The 14,580-nt window shown below is 43.2% G+C and overlaps 1 protein-coding gene across 3 annotated transcripts in view; it reads right to left on the bottom strand.

Annotated features, from left to right (window-relative positions):
- Window positions 1–3,309: 3,309 nt before the first annotated feature.
- PTH2R (parathyroid hormone 2 receptor) overlaps window positions 3,310–14,580 on the bottom strand; it is a 46,350-nt gene continuing 35,079 nt past the window's right edge. For all 3 annotated transcript variants that reach the window (XM_081017428.1, XM_081017429.1, XM_081017430.1), the window contains 3 exons: window positions 14,046–14,184; window positions 9,233–9,274; window positions 3,310–7,678 (listed from right to left, as the gene is read on the bottom strand). In XM_081017428.1, the coding sequence (XP_080873554.1) occupies window positions 7,259–7,678; window positions 9,233–9,274; window positions 14,046–14,184 (601 nt within the window). In that variant the 3' untranslated portion in view covers window positions 3,310–7,258. The remainder of the gene's footprint in view (window positions 7,679–9,232; window positions 9,275–14,045; window positions 14,185–14,580) is intronic.

Here is a 14,580-nt window from a genome sequence, read left to right as displayed (position 1 = left end):
GAGTATATTTTACATTCTATGGAGCCGCTTTGCCCTGAAGCTTTGCTAGAAAGTAGAGGCAAAAGGGAAGGAGCCTGAGCAGTGCGAGCCCCTTCTAAAACTTTTGAAAAGAAAAAACCCTTGCCCCCCCCCCCAGTACATCTATGGTTAACTGGAAGCCCCATCTCTCCCTTCCAAAAGGACTGAGCCACTTCGGGGCTTGAGGGCTCCCTGGGTAGTACAAGGCCTCTTGTCACATACACCTCAACTGCCCCAATTCTCCCATGACGGTCCTGGAATTGGTAAAGCCATCACAGCTTCTGACTCGTAATCAGGACATCCCAATTTCAATACTTTGCCCCTGCCTCTCTGTCCGAACACGGCGACCCGCTCCAAACTTGGTGGCATGGCCTGATGACGCCATTCGCCAGAACATCGCCGGAAGCAGAGATGGGGAGGGGGGCATGGTTTGGAAGAGGCCACGGTGCAAATTCATTAACTGCTGCTTTTGAGGCCAGGAAAGTGCCGGCGCAGCCTGTCTCTTACTTCAAATGTTTTTTGAGTCAGACGCAGCTGTGAGTCTCTCATGACATCTGATTTGGTCTTTTGTGTGGCTCTAACTTGACCTTTCAAAGCTCAGTACTTAACTCAATAAAGGAATGCTCTGGCCGTTGTTAAAGGGTGATGCAGAAATACCTACAGCAACTTTGCAAGAGAAGCATGTTATCATCTCATAGAGCAGAGAATCTATTTGGCTTTCGTAAGTGTCCTCAGGTCAGGAGCAGCATGTTCCAGTTCTATCACCTTGTGAGCCCTGTCCCTCAGTCCTGATGGTCAGTAACAATGGTTTTACTCTGTTCCTGATTATTTCCACATCTTTTAAAAAAATGGACATGCTGTCAGCAGCTCCGAAGGAAGAACACTGGTTTCAGCACAGAGGTGTTAACAAAGAGATTTAGCAAAAGAAGTAATTTTGACAAAGAACAGGTGCTTGCTGTTTCACTTGCGAATATATTTGTACTTACCATAAGTGAAATCTTCTTAATGATTCTGCATCATACATCTCACATAGGTATGATTCAGAAGGGAAAAGGGTGTCCAGCTTTTGTAGCCGGGTGCTCAAGACAATTTTGTAGTAATAGTTCTATTTGAGAGTGAAACCAACTTTCCACAGAGGGAGCTGCTTTTGTTTATTTATCTATCTATTGCATCCACAAACCTCAAGGGAATGTACAAAATGTAATAAAAAACAGCTAACAGGATGAAGCATTCTAAGGGAAGTTTTTAATGTGTGACATTTTAATGTATTTTTAATCTTTGTTGGAAGCCGCCCAAAGTGGCTGGGGTACAAATAATAAATTATTATTATTGTTGTTGTTGTTGTTGTTGTTGTTGTTGTTGTTATATAGAAAGATAGCAATAAATGTGAAAACTCATAGAGTTGGAAGGGGCCACGAGAGTCGTCTAGCCCAAACCCCTGCAATGCTGGAATCTTTTTGCCCAGAAAGGGGCTCAAATTCCAAAAATACGCATTAAGTTTTGAAAGCAAATGGCAAACTATAATTGGCTTGGTGGATGCTTCTGTTCTTCCCCTGAGCAATGGAATCAAGGATTTGATTTGAAAAGCAGCATAGTATAACATTAAGTTATACTTAATGTTACATCCCTACTTCTGTTCTATGTCTGTAGAGAATTTGGTAGCTTATCCCAGATTTTTTTGCCTCCTGACACAAATGCATCGAGTTTGTTTTGCCATCTCTTTAGCTGAAGAGGAGGGATGGGAATAGGCAAAACTTGGGGGGGGGGGGAAAGAGTAAGAACTTAGGTAACACAGACATTTTGACCACACCAATCACCCAAGCCAGCTAAGGCTGAGATGTTTCCATTACCTAAGTTCTTGTTGAATGCTTTTATACAGTCCCCTATAGTTTCTAAGTCCCAGTTGTCTTGTGCCTGCCATGAGGCTAATAGCTAAGTACTTAAATCTTCCATGCACTGTGGTAAATGGAGAGAAGTCACAAGTCTCTTCTAGTGTCATCTAAATTGATAGGAAGGAGCACGGATTTAGAATAGTTGATTTGCAATCCTGCTACAACTGTGATACGTTTCTGTCATTGTGACTCAAGGGCTGCTGTTGGATTTTGCAAAAATAAGAGGGTGTTATTTGCAAACATATTCACTTTGTGTACCTTGTTCCGTACGTTGACCTCATCTATAGAAGCATCTACGTAGTTGCATGACTAGTAGCTCTATGAACAACACAAACAACACAATCCAAATTTAAATTTGGATCTAAGTTCTTGCACCTCATTAAGCAACTCTACTCCAAATCAAAGGCAATCATTTCAATCAATGGCTTTGATGCTCAAGCTATAGATCTCTTAAAGAGCTGCCCTCTGTTGCCATTAACAGAGGGCAGCTCTGAGAGCCAGCGTGGTGTAGTAGTTAAGAGCGGTAGTCACGTAATCTGGGGAACCGGGTTCGTGTCTCCGCTCCTCCACATGCAGCTGCTGAGTGACCTTGGGCCAGTCACACTTCTCTGAAGTCTCTCAGCCCCACTCACCTCACAGAGTGTTTGTTGTGGGGGAGGAAGGGAAAGGAGAATGTTAGCCGCTTTGAGACTCCGTAAAGGGAGTGAAAGGCGGGATATCAAATCCAAACGCTTCTTAAAAAAAAACAAAAAAAAAAAACAGAGGGCAGCTCTTTAAGAGACCTATAGCTTGAGTATCAAAGCCATTGATTGAAATGATTGCCTTTGATTTGGAGTATAGTTGTTTAATGAGGTGCAAGAACTTAGATCCAAATTTAAATTTGTTTAGCAGGTGTGTCAAAAACAATGAACCAATATTATCAAAAGCCTTATAGTCATCAAGAGAGAGGAATGAACCAGCTCTTTTCTTTCCATTCGACTCATTTATAATGTTAATAATCAGTAGGTTACACCCTGAACTTGATTGCATGGGTTTTGCCTACACAATTTCAGCTAAGATCACTTCTTGAGAGTCATGCATGAAGGGAGCAATCATGGTGATGAGATCTGAACCAAGGGCTTTACACCTCGGTGTCATTACAGTTCAATCGGCTGTGTCTCACCTCCTCTGTCCACTGGGTGCAAGAGCTTAAAGGCTGTGCAACAAAGGAGTCCCAAACTTGATAGGTAACAGCTGATTCTGGCTGCACAATCTGTGGCACAACAATCTTTGGTAATGTTCTTGCACTATTTCTTGTGCAAGAAGTATAACACCAAGTGACTTTAACTTGGTGCTATGCTGCATACAACCCAATCTCTTTCCCTCAAATGATTTTTTTTTTAAGCAAAGCAGACAGAACTTAAAAACAAAACAAAATTTAATAGATCTTGTGCACCACTTCACAATATTTACACGGTTAAACAGGTTTATCAACTTCAGTATAGCTGCTAACATCAATTAACATTAATTCTCGTGTATTTGAGTAGGCAAATACCTGCTGAAAATACAGGCGGCACCAATTTATAAACCCACACACATATTAACAAATCAATAAGCAAACAAAGCTTAGTCAGACAATAGGGAGCAAACATTTTTCCTGGATTATGTCCAGTGTTGTCACAATGAAGCATTTTGTGTTTGGGTGGACCCTTGGCAACAGACTGGAGACGTGGCAGGAAAGGGTCTTAGTGTTTTCCCTGTACTTTTTCCTGAAGTGAACCAACCATATATTTGGGAACCCAGCTAGGAAAAATGCTACCAGGTGAGAGAGATGAAAGGGAGACATTTGTTGTTGTTGTTTAGTCGCTTAGTCATGTCCGACTCTTCGTGACCCCATGGACCAGAGCACGCCAGGCACTCCTGTCTTCCACTGCCTCCCACAGTTTGGTCAAACTCATGCTGGTAGCTTCGAGAACACTGTCCAACCATCTCATCCTCTGTCGTCCCCTTCTCCTTGTGCCCTCCATCTTTCCCAACATCAGGGTCTTTTCCAGGGAGTCTTCTCTTCTCATGAGGTGGCCAAAGTATTGGAGCCTCAGCTTCAGGATCTGTCCTTCCAGTGAGCACTCAGGGCTGATTTCCTTCAGAATGAATAGGTTTGATCTTCTTGCAGTCCATGGGACTCTCAAGAGTCTCCTCCAGCACCATAATTCAAAAGCATCAATTCTTCAGCAATCAGCCTTCTTTATGGTCCAGCTCTCACTTCCATACATCACTACTGGGAAAACCATAGCTTTAACTATACGGACCTTTGTTGGCAAGGTGATGTCTCTGCTTTTAAAGATGCTGTCTAGGTTTGTCATTGCTGAAAGGGAGAAATAGCAGGAGGCAATTGAGTTAAGCGCTCCCTGTCTTGACTGCTGCCTTTCTTCTCCAAATCACAACCTTCACTCCTCTCAAGTGTTTGATGGAAACACAGGTTCCAAGACCTGGGCCTGCTGCCAAAGGTCTAGTTTCATGCTCAAGCACATGCCTCCTCCAAAGAAATCAATTAGACATAAAATTACTAAAATCTGGGAGGCTCATTTCCACTAATGTTCTACAAAAGCACCCCTGACAATGTGAGTCCAAGCTTGTATTTCCCTTTCATTTACGTTCCGCTTTTTCAACAATGTTGTTTCCCCCCCAGTAGCTGTTGTCTTATGTGTATTTTATCTGAAGAACTGTGGTCTTTTACACTTTTCTTTCACCTCTTTTTTTCCAAGCTGATGTTTTCACATTTTTAAAATTTTAAATTACATTTTAAAAATGAGCCGAGGGAGAGAGATAATGTATTTTCAAGTTTCTCCGCTGCAGATCAAAGTCGAATCCTCATCATACTTTTCCTAGAAAGCTTTGTACTTTGTTCTTAGTATGAGGACTGTAGCTCAGTGGAAAAAGCAAACGTCCTACATGCATAAAGCTCCTTAATCAAGTCCAAACATCTCCAAATAGGCCTGGGACAAACTCCTGTCTGAAACCCTGGAAAGGTGATGCTAGATGAATCAACCGTCAGGCTTGCTATAAGGTTGGTTTCTGTGTTCTGATTAGATGTTCTGGGCTGTAGCTCTAGGCTGAAGCACCTGCTCTGAAGGCAAGGGGTCCCAGGATAGGACAAGTGGTGGATAAGACAAGAAAAATGTTGAACTGTGGCAGCTGTGGAAAATTCCAGGCACATTCCACCATATGTAGTGGGCATGCAAAATAACAAAAGCAATCTGGGAAATGATTTATGAGCTGAAAAATGTTTTAAATAACCTTTGTAAAAAAACCAGAAGCTTTTCTATTGGGCGTTTTTGGTGCAGAAAAACCAAAGGAAAGACTATTTAAGTATACGACAACAGCAGAGTGGATACTTTTGGCTCAGAGATGGAAAGAAGACAAAGTCCCATTCAGAGATGAATGGCTGATAAAGATGATGGATTACGCCGAAATGGCAAAAATGACCGGGAAGATCAGAAATCAAGAAGACAGAAATTTTAATAAGGAATGGGAAAAATTTGTAAGTTACCTTGGAGAACACTGTAAGCAACTAAAAACTTTGGCAGGACTATAACAGTACTTATAATGTAACAAGAACTATGGGGAAATGGGGAATTTTAAGAAAATGGAGAATCTTGTAAGATGCAGTTGAAAAAGGAACCCACGGAGGGGGAGAGGAAAGTCCAAGGAATCAGGGAATCCTTTATGATTATGATTGATTTGAACACAAATGTAAACTGCAAAAACCAATTAAAAAATTGTAAAAAAGAAAGGAAAAGGCAAATTCCACAATGTGGTTGAATAATGGGAGATGCACGAGAGGCCAAATGGGTTTTTTCCCTTCCACACAGCACATAAGCTATGGCATTCACCATGAAAAGTGAACAGTGCATAAGGCTATCGACAGCTGCTAGCCATGAAGGCTGTGTATTACCTCCCAGACTGCAGGCAGCGGTCTCCAAATACCAGTTGCTTGCCAACAAAGTGGGGAAAGCGCTGCTTGCAGACTCCAATAGGCACCTGGTCAGCCACTAGAAGAACAGGAGAATTTGGGTCTTTGGACAGATCCAGCAGGACTCTTATTATGCTCTTATTTAAGATACAGGTGTGGCTCTCTAAAGCCCTAATGGTTTTGGATCAGGTTATTTCAAAGACCAGCTTCCCTCTCATCAATTTGCCTGTGCTTTCAGATTAGCACCAGAGGCCATTCACACATGTCCATGACTGAGATTTATCTGGCTTTCATGAGAGACAGGGGCTTTTTGTTTGTAGCCCCATAATGGCGGAAGTCTTTTCAGGGTGTGACATGTGTGATCGCCTCCTCCCTTCTTTTGGGCTGGAAGTGAGTTTTAAAGACCGACCTATTCTGAATTGCCTTTTCCTAGAAACATGTTGGGATTGAAATGTTAACATTTAAGTAGATTCAATGATATTATGCTGGTCTGATACTGTAATTTTTAACGCTGTGGTCATCTTTCATGCTTACTATATGTTATTGTTTTAATGGTGGTTGATATGTCGTTTGTATTTCTGACTTGTGTATTGTATTTTCCTTTTCATGGAATCTGCCTTGTGAGGCCAAGTGCCCTAAAAGGCAGCCTACAATTATCACAAATAAACAAACATTTGAGGGGCTGGGGAGATCGACCAGATTCATAACAATGAGAGGAAATGCACATATGATACAGTTAAGGGGGAACATTATGGTCGCACACATCTTTGACTCAGTGCTGACATTTGTTACATGTTGGAAGGGATGTGAACATGAGTTTGGCTTTGCTGCAACATATCTGATTGGCAAGGACTTCTGGCCTCATTAGTGGGGATAGGTATGATGGCTGTGATTTTGTATTATTTGGACTTCATATATAAGTTTGTGTGTGTGAATGGTGTGTGAAGCTTCCATTAATCAAAATAATTCTCTTCTGCCTAAACTCCACTGAATTTCGACTTCACTGGTGCCCCTGATGTTTTTAAGGCAGAAAAAACCTCTTGCTAACACAGGGACATCATGCAGTGCAGAAATGCTTGTGAGGCTCCTGGGTCACGAAGAGCTCAGTAGAAGATGTGCTTTGCAGGCAGAAAACCCCCTGCTCTCTACGGTGAGGAAGCCCTGGTTGCAGCTCTGAGAGAAGCTTTGGCCTGAGACAGCAAAGAGCCCGTCGATGACAGTGGGCTACACAGATCTGAGTCAGCACATGACATGAGCTGTGTCTGAGGAAGCTTTTGATGAAGATGAGCCAAGATGGCGGGCTCTGATGCAGAGCTTAGTAACTTGGGTAGGAGAAGACGGGCCTGCCCATTATTATTTTTAATTCCCGGCCTCTCTTTCATGCCTCTCTGGCTTGCTAAAGTGCTGCCTCTACTTCAGCCCTGCTCTCCGTCACCTCCTCGTTAAGGGAGCCTGCGCAATGGCCCTGTAGTGTAAAGGGCTCCTTGAGAGAAATAGCATCCAGCTTTTTCTCCTCCTCCTCTTCTTCTTTTTCAGCCTCTTCATGAGTCCACCAGCGCACACAGTCCTGTTCAGAGTTGCTCCTAACATACCCGGGCAAAGTTATCTGGGTGTCGTTCTGCCGGGTGACATTCTTGCCAGCCCTGGTGGAAATCACTACCATGCGGGAACTGGCCGCCATCTGAGACTGGCTGCTGGTGCTGTGCGTCATGTTCGTGTGGACAGAGCCGTAGCGATAGCTCCCACAAGGAGCCACCCTCTCCCAGTCCACAGCCAGGTTCCACCTAGCCCAGGTCTTCTTGATCTCAGCCTGCACCTGGAGGGGAAGAAAATGGCCGGATCAAAACGCAAAGGAAGAGTGTTAGGCCAATGTCGTCATCTTCTTTAAAATATAATTTTGAATATAGGAACAAACATACAGCTCCCCCTGTTCCTCACCAGAACAACTGCAACTACGTCCAGTTGTGTTAGTAATAATAAAATGAAACATTCATTCAATTAATATTTGCTTGGACTGCCAAATTAAACTAGGAGCCATGCCTTCTCTTCAGCAGAAGCATTAAGGGGCAAGTGGAAGCTGTGGTGAGTGGGCAGGGTAAAGGTAAAGGGACCCCTGACCATTAGGTCCAGTCATGACCAACTCTGGGGTTCCAGCGCTCATCTCGCTTTATTGGCCGAGGGAGCCGGCATACAGCTTCCGGGTCATGTGGCCAGCATGACTAAGCCGCTTCTGGCGAACCAGAGCAGCACACGGAAACACCGTTTACCTTCCCGCCGGAGCAGTACCTATTTATCTACTTGCACTTTGACGTGCTTTCGAACTGCTAGGTTGGCAGGAGCAGGTACTGAGCAATGGGAGCTCACCCCGTCACGGGGATTTGAACCACCGACCTTCTGATCAGCAAGTCCTAGGCTCTGTGGTTTAACCCACAGCGCCACCTGAGTGAGTAGGTAGGAGAGCACAATTATATATGTTTTGGAGGTATATACAGTATATTAAAAAAACTATGCAACAGAAGGACAGAGAGCCACACCAGACACAGAAGCTCTGCTGAAGCAACAAGAGCTGGTAATTTATTTATTTAGCTCTTATTTCTAACACCATGAGGTCTAGAAACCTTTTTAAAATAGAGAGATCTTATCTGGAATCTACATGAAATATTAGTTCCAGTCACTGCACAAAACAACGACCTAAAAACATGAAATTTAATTATTGCGTTGCGCTTTGTGAGAACTATTTAAGAGAGAAAAAGTTATTCAAGTGTTTATATGTCATGGTCATTACTCAAATCTCTCTGTCTCTCCTTCTTTCCCACCCTTAGCAAACCTGAAGAATAATGCCCAGAGGGCAGTAAGTTAATTAAACCACCTAATGAGGTGCAACAGGAGTGGCTGGTAAATTACAAATGAGGTCCTATCACTCATTTCTAATGGAAACAAGCTTTCTCTCCTGCCTCCACCTTGTGTTGGCATATGGCTGGCCAGGGGAGAGAGTCCTTACTGGTTTTTAACAAACTGCACTTTCTTAGACAGAACCCAAGGGTGCCATACTCTAGAAGTAAAACCAATGCAATCTCATTGGAAGCATTTTATAAGAAGAGAAATCGAAATTATAAATAGAAGCTGGGATCCAAAGCAACATGCACAGTCTTCCTCTCATGCTTTACAGGTCATTTCAATCACACATATATAATTATGTGTTTCTTTATACCTAAACATCTGCCTTATTAAAAATGTGTGTTTGTGTGTGTGGCTTGGAACAGGTAGCAACTTCTTAAAATCTCATTCACTGTCCCAAATACACCTGCTGACTGGCCACCCCATTTCACAGCTAGGAAGGCCACCTGTCCCAATTCATCTAGTGACTTACCTCTCCATTACAGTAGCAGTAGAGGATGGAGACAAAGAAACCCTGCAGGAGAATAAAGAACAATTAAAGAATATCAGTCATTTCACTATCTCCACTTTGAAGCAAGAATTACACATGGATGCAGCTGAACTGAAATTTGTGAACGAGGGGCTAAAAAGTGAGATGCAATATTTTAATATTTCAGTAGTAAGTACTATATATATATATATATATATATATATATATATATATGCATATGCATCCTTTGAGCCAAATGGCAGCTCCTGTATGTCTGCTGGCCCTAAGCCAATTGACACCATAAGCAAGGAAGATACTCAGATGCCCTGTTAGCTGATGCTCCCGATGGGCTGGCACAGGAGACGTTTCTCCATGACTGGCTCTTGCACCCAGGAGAATACTTGAAGGACTCAACAACAGAGCCAGAGCCTTTCCCATGGAATCAGCACCCTACCAGGGTGCAAGAATACATCACCAGTTCTTTGAAACAAAATCTCGCACTCGCACCAGAGCACTGAACCAAAAAAAGAGAAAGTCCCAGCCAAAGAAGAATTTGATAACCAAGATGATGGACTATGCTGAATGGCGAAGATAACTCTGAAGAGCAGACACCAAGATGATAAAAAAATAGTCAAGAATGGAATTTTTTTTATAGCGTATCTTAAAGACCACTGTAGATATCTAAAAATGCTAGCAGAATTGTAATACCACTTATAATGTAATATGACTTAAGTTAAAAAAGGATAAACATGAAATTGAAAAATGTAATTAGATGCAATAGAACGAATAGAAAAAATTGGAAACCATGGGGGGGGGGGGGAGTCCAGGGATTTAAGTAATCTCAGATGTGTACAAATTGAAAATGATTTAAATGTATACAGTGGTACCTCGGGTTAAGTACTTAATTCGTTCCGGAGGTCCGTATTTAACCTGAAACTGTTCTTAACCTGAGGTACCACTTTAGCTAATGGGGCCTCCTGCTGCTGCCACACCGCCGGAGCACGATTTCTGTTCTCATCCTGAAGCAAAGTTCTTAACCTGAAGCACTATTTCTGGGTTAGCGGAGTGTGTAACCTGAAGCGTATGTAACCTGAGGTACCACTGTATGAACATTGTTATAAAAAACAAAAATAAAGTATTAAAAAACAAAAGCAAAAGACGAGACATTCCAGGATCAAACCAGAAGCTGGGAATGGCTTCCATGATCTAGGATGTCTCACTAAAAATGGGGCAATTGGCAGGTCTGTGCAAATCAGCCCCAGTCCACATGTGGATGGGTGATTTAAATGTTGCCCCAGCCATGCAAGAGCGATTCACAACAAACGAGTGGGCTAAATCCGATGGGTTACAAAAAAACCCACAACAACCCACAAACCCTGTTGTCATTAACACATTTGTGATAATAGCATTTTCTAAACAAACAAGTTGGAGAGAAGACAAATTTTGGGAACTGGTGGCCCGGGGTTTAAATGAAGTGAGATCATCACAGGAAGTCTCAATTCCTGCCTCTGATTGGGTTAAATATTTCTCCAATATACGTGGTGGTCAGTCTGTGTGTAATGCCAGTAGTGTGTAATGATTTTTCAAACATTCCTAAAACACAACTAAACTCCTGTATGAGACAAAGGCCCTTATTTCCTGCCTGAAATCGAAGAAAACTCCTGGATAATATTTGCTTCCCTCTGAGCTCTACAAGGATTACATTTAATGGTGGAGACCTATCCTGGCTGACTTATTTACCAGCATAAACAGCCCAGGCTAAACGCCCTCTGGGTGGACAATGAAAGTCATTTTAGTGATTTGTAAGAAAGGGAATAGGAAGGAGCCACAAAACTATTGGCCAATTAGCTGGTTAGACTTCTCCTCCAAACTATATGCACAGTATTTCCTTCAACAATTAACTGACTGGATGCAAAATGGCATCGTTATTCATGTAGAACAAGCGTGGTTCAAAGGACTGATCAATGTTTTACTCTGAACCATATTGTAAGGAAATACACAAAGAAGACGAAACTTTATGCAGCTTCCATTGATCTTTCTGCTGCATTCAATTCTATTTATCGAAAGAGACTGGGGGAGAAATTTCAAATTGCCAACGCAATTTGTAGATTTCTGCTATTGATTCAAGTCATCTCTTCTATTATATTGTAACTTTAAAAAAACTTGATGCTTATTGTTGTAATCATCTCAAGTGATCTGCTTTGTGAGTTTCACCTGAGGCTGCGTTTGGACCGCGCATTTAAAATGCATGGGGCAGGAGTCAGCTGCAGGGCAGCTGTTTACCAGCTCCATCTGGTACGCAGGCTGAGACCCTCCCTGCCCGCAGACTGTCTCGCCAGAGTGGTGCATGCTCTAGTTATTTCTCACTTGGACTACTGCAATGTGCTCTATGTGGGGCTACCTTTGAAGGTGACCCAGAAACTGTAATTAATCCAGAATTCGGCAGTTAGACTGGTGACTGGGAGTGGCCACTGAGACCATATAACACTGGTCTTAAAAGAACTACACTGGCTCCCAGTATGTTTCCGAGCACAATTCAAAGTGTTGGTGATGACCTTTAAAGCCCTAAACGGCCTCGGTCCAGTATACCTGAAGGAGCGTCTCCACCTCCATCGTTCTGCCTGGACACTGAGGTCCAGCGCCGAGGGCCTTCTGGGGTTCCCTCGCTGCAAGAAGCCAAGTTACAGGGAACGAGGCAGAGGGCCTTCTCGGTAGTGGCACCCGCCCTGTGGAACACCCTCCCGTCAGATGTCAAAGAGAAAAGTAACTACCAAACTTTTAGAAGACATCTGAAGGCAGCCGTGTTTAGGGAAGCTTTTAATGTTTAATAGGTTATTGTATTTTAGTGTTTTATTGGAAGCCACCCAGAGTGGCTGGGGAAACCCAGCCAGATGGGCAGGGTATAAATAATAAATTATTATTATTATTATTATTATTATTATTATTATTATTATTATTATCCCATCAGCGGAAGCCCTAGTCAAGGACTTCTGCTTTCCCACCTCTCCTCCCTCTGGGCCTCCAGAAATGGGCTGGGGGCTGGGGGGGTGGGGAGGTTGGGGGAGCAATTCCCAACATCCTTAGCATACTATAGTCCCCAGGATTCTTCGAGTCATGCCATGCACATCAAATGTATTATGATGTGTGTGCCGCATGAAAAGAGGTATGCAAGAGCCTTAAATAAACAAGAACTTAAGCAATGCATTGATCTTACTCTATTTCCATGGTGTTGCCACTCCAACACCAGAAACCAAAAGAATCCCAGACTGATGGGAAAAGGAAGCAGGTTTTATAAGAGACAAACAGAATCTGAGGGGTAGATCTTCACAGGGCCTTCCTGTGGCAACCCACAAAGAAAACAACAGAAGAGTTTTGCAGCACCTACTTTGAAGGACTGCACATCTTTGCTGCAAATGAACATATACAGCTGCTGCCGAGTTTGGATGATCAAAGGCTGGCTCGTTCAGCACTTTACAAAAAAACAAAACCAGACTCACAGGAAACAAACACGGGGCTTATATAATAGCTTTAAACATGTGTCACTTTAGCAGAGAGCCAAAGAGAAGGAAGAAAGAGGATGCAATGTTTGGATTCATATTCATTTTGTCTTCCCTCTTCTGCATCTGTTAAAAATTTCAAGGTGCATTTACAGCCCGAGTGCTGACCCAGTGGCTTTTCAGAGGTAGTTGGACTCCAGTTTGAATCTGCCCCAGCCAACATGGCCAATGGGTGAGGGTGACAGGAGTTGAAGCCCAGCAACCTCTGGAGCTAGACACCACCACCCCACCCCCCAAAAAATCAGTGAAAACTGGTTGCATGAGTTTGCAGCAGAAGCCTGCTCTGCACAGCACTGATTGGCTGGTGCCTAAATCTTCCTTCAGTTCCTGCAGCAGTTTTGCACAACATTATTACAATGGGGAGCACTTTTTCTTTTTTAAAATCGCTTTATTGCTTTATAATTGGGAAAAATCAATTAAATACCAATTTAAAAACCCCAAAACAATCGGTAGCACTTCTTGTTTTAAAATGGTGGCAAATGAGCATTTTATGGGAAACTTTAAAACATTTCTGAAGGAAGCCACCAAGACAGCCTAAACTGGGAAGGGCTGATGATGGGGCAGGCATGGAGAGAGAAAGAGAGACCAGTCACTAAATCAGCACTGGAATCGTTGGTATTTACACCTGCCTTCGGCATAGTAAAAGATGCTGAGCTCACCCTGCAAAAGGGGGGGGGGAGCACAGCAAATGCAAACTCTTAAAGTTAACCTAGGCACAAGATTAATTGCATGGATGCAGTTAAAATGCATCTTTCTTTAAAGGTAAAGATGCAGACGTAAATAGCAGCTGCAGGCAAGGAGGCCTTAGGAAGGTGTGGAACTGTGGGAGTGGGAAAGGCCAACACCCTCTTGGCAGAAATCTTTCTGCAAGCTGCTATTTGCATCAGAAGGGAAATAGCTATTTCCAAATGCAAATAGCAGATTTGGGGGGGAAGTACAATTTTTACCAGGACCACAGCAAGAAAGAGAGGTGATGCTCCCTCCCCACAGTCCCAGTCTTGTTCAGCCCCTCCTGCAGATGCTATTTAGGTTTAAAGAAGCACAAGCATCGCAATTAAGTTTGGCACTCTCCCAAAATGGTTCCAGTTCTCCAGCCCTCGGAGGTACACGAGGTCTCCTTGCATATTCCAGAGTCTTGGACAAATACCTTCTCGCCACATTCAGCTGCCTGTGAAGGATCTACTGCCTCCCAGCAACAACCTCCTCTCCAGTTAGCCTAAGTGAACAGTTACGGCTTATAAGCACCAACATCAGCACACCTGGAATGAGTTGAAGAAGAGCTCGCAGTGCATCCGGATCTCCCAGCCTAGCCCAGTGAACGTGTGAGGCAGGCATACGAAGACAAAGTAATGCACACCAAAGACAAGGACCAGGATCAAGGTGGATTTGGCTAGTTTTCTAGAAGAGTGAAGAGAAGTTGTTGCCGTTATCACCATCAGTCATTCCAACAAAGTGCTAGATGCTGCACAGAAAAGAGTCATAGCCTACAATCCCTGAAGCTGCCTAAATCTCCTTGAGCACAATAGGATATAATCAGCCTAACTCTCAACAGAATTGCAGACATGCAATCTTATTCAGTAGGAGTTGCCCAAGGACCATAGCATACTCCAGTCCCCTGTAATTTCATCGCCTGTGAAAACTGGAGGATTTCTTGGTGCCCTTGGGCTTCTTTTTCGTTCCTTGTGTTTCTGACTGTCTGGCTTGTATTTACAGCCAGACGGGACAATGTCTCAGGCATGAGAATTCATTACGCACAACCGACAAGAGCCCCTTAGACGTTCCCTGTCCCTAGAA

This window comes from Podarcis pityusensis (genome assembly GCF_964106645.2).
Source record: "Podarcis pityusensis genome assembly, chromosome: 1".
NCBI classification, from domain to species: Eukaryota; Metazoa; Chordata; class Lepidosauria; order Squamata; family Lacertidae; genus Podarcis; species Podarcis pityusensis.
The sequence above is the reverse complement of the archived record's forward strand: the minus strand, read 5'-3'. Positions and strand labels throughout refer to the sequence as shown.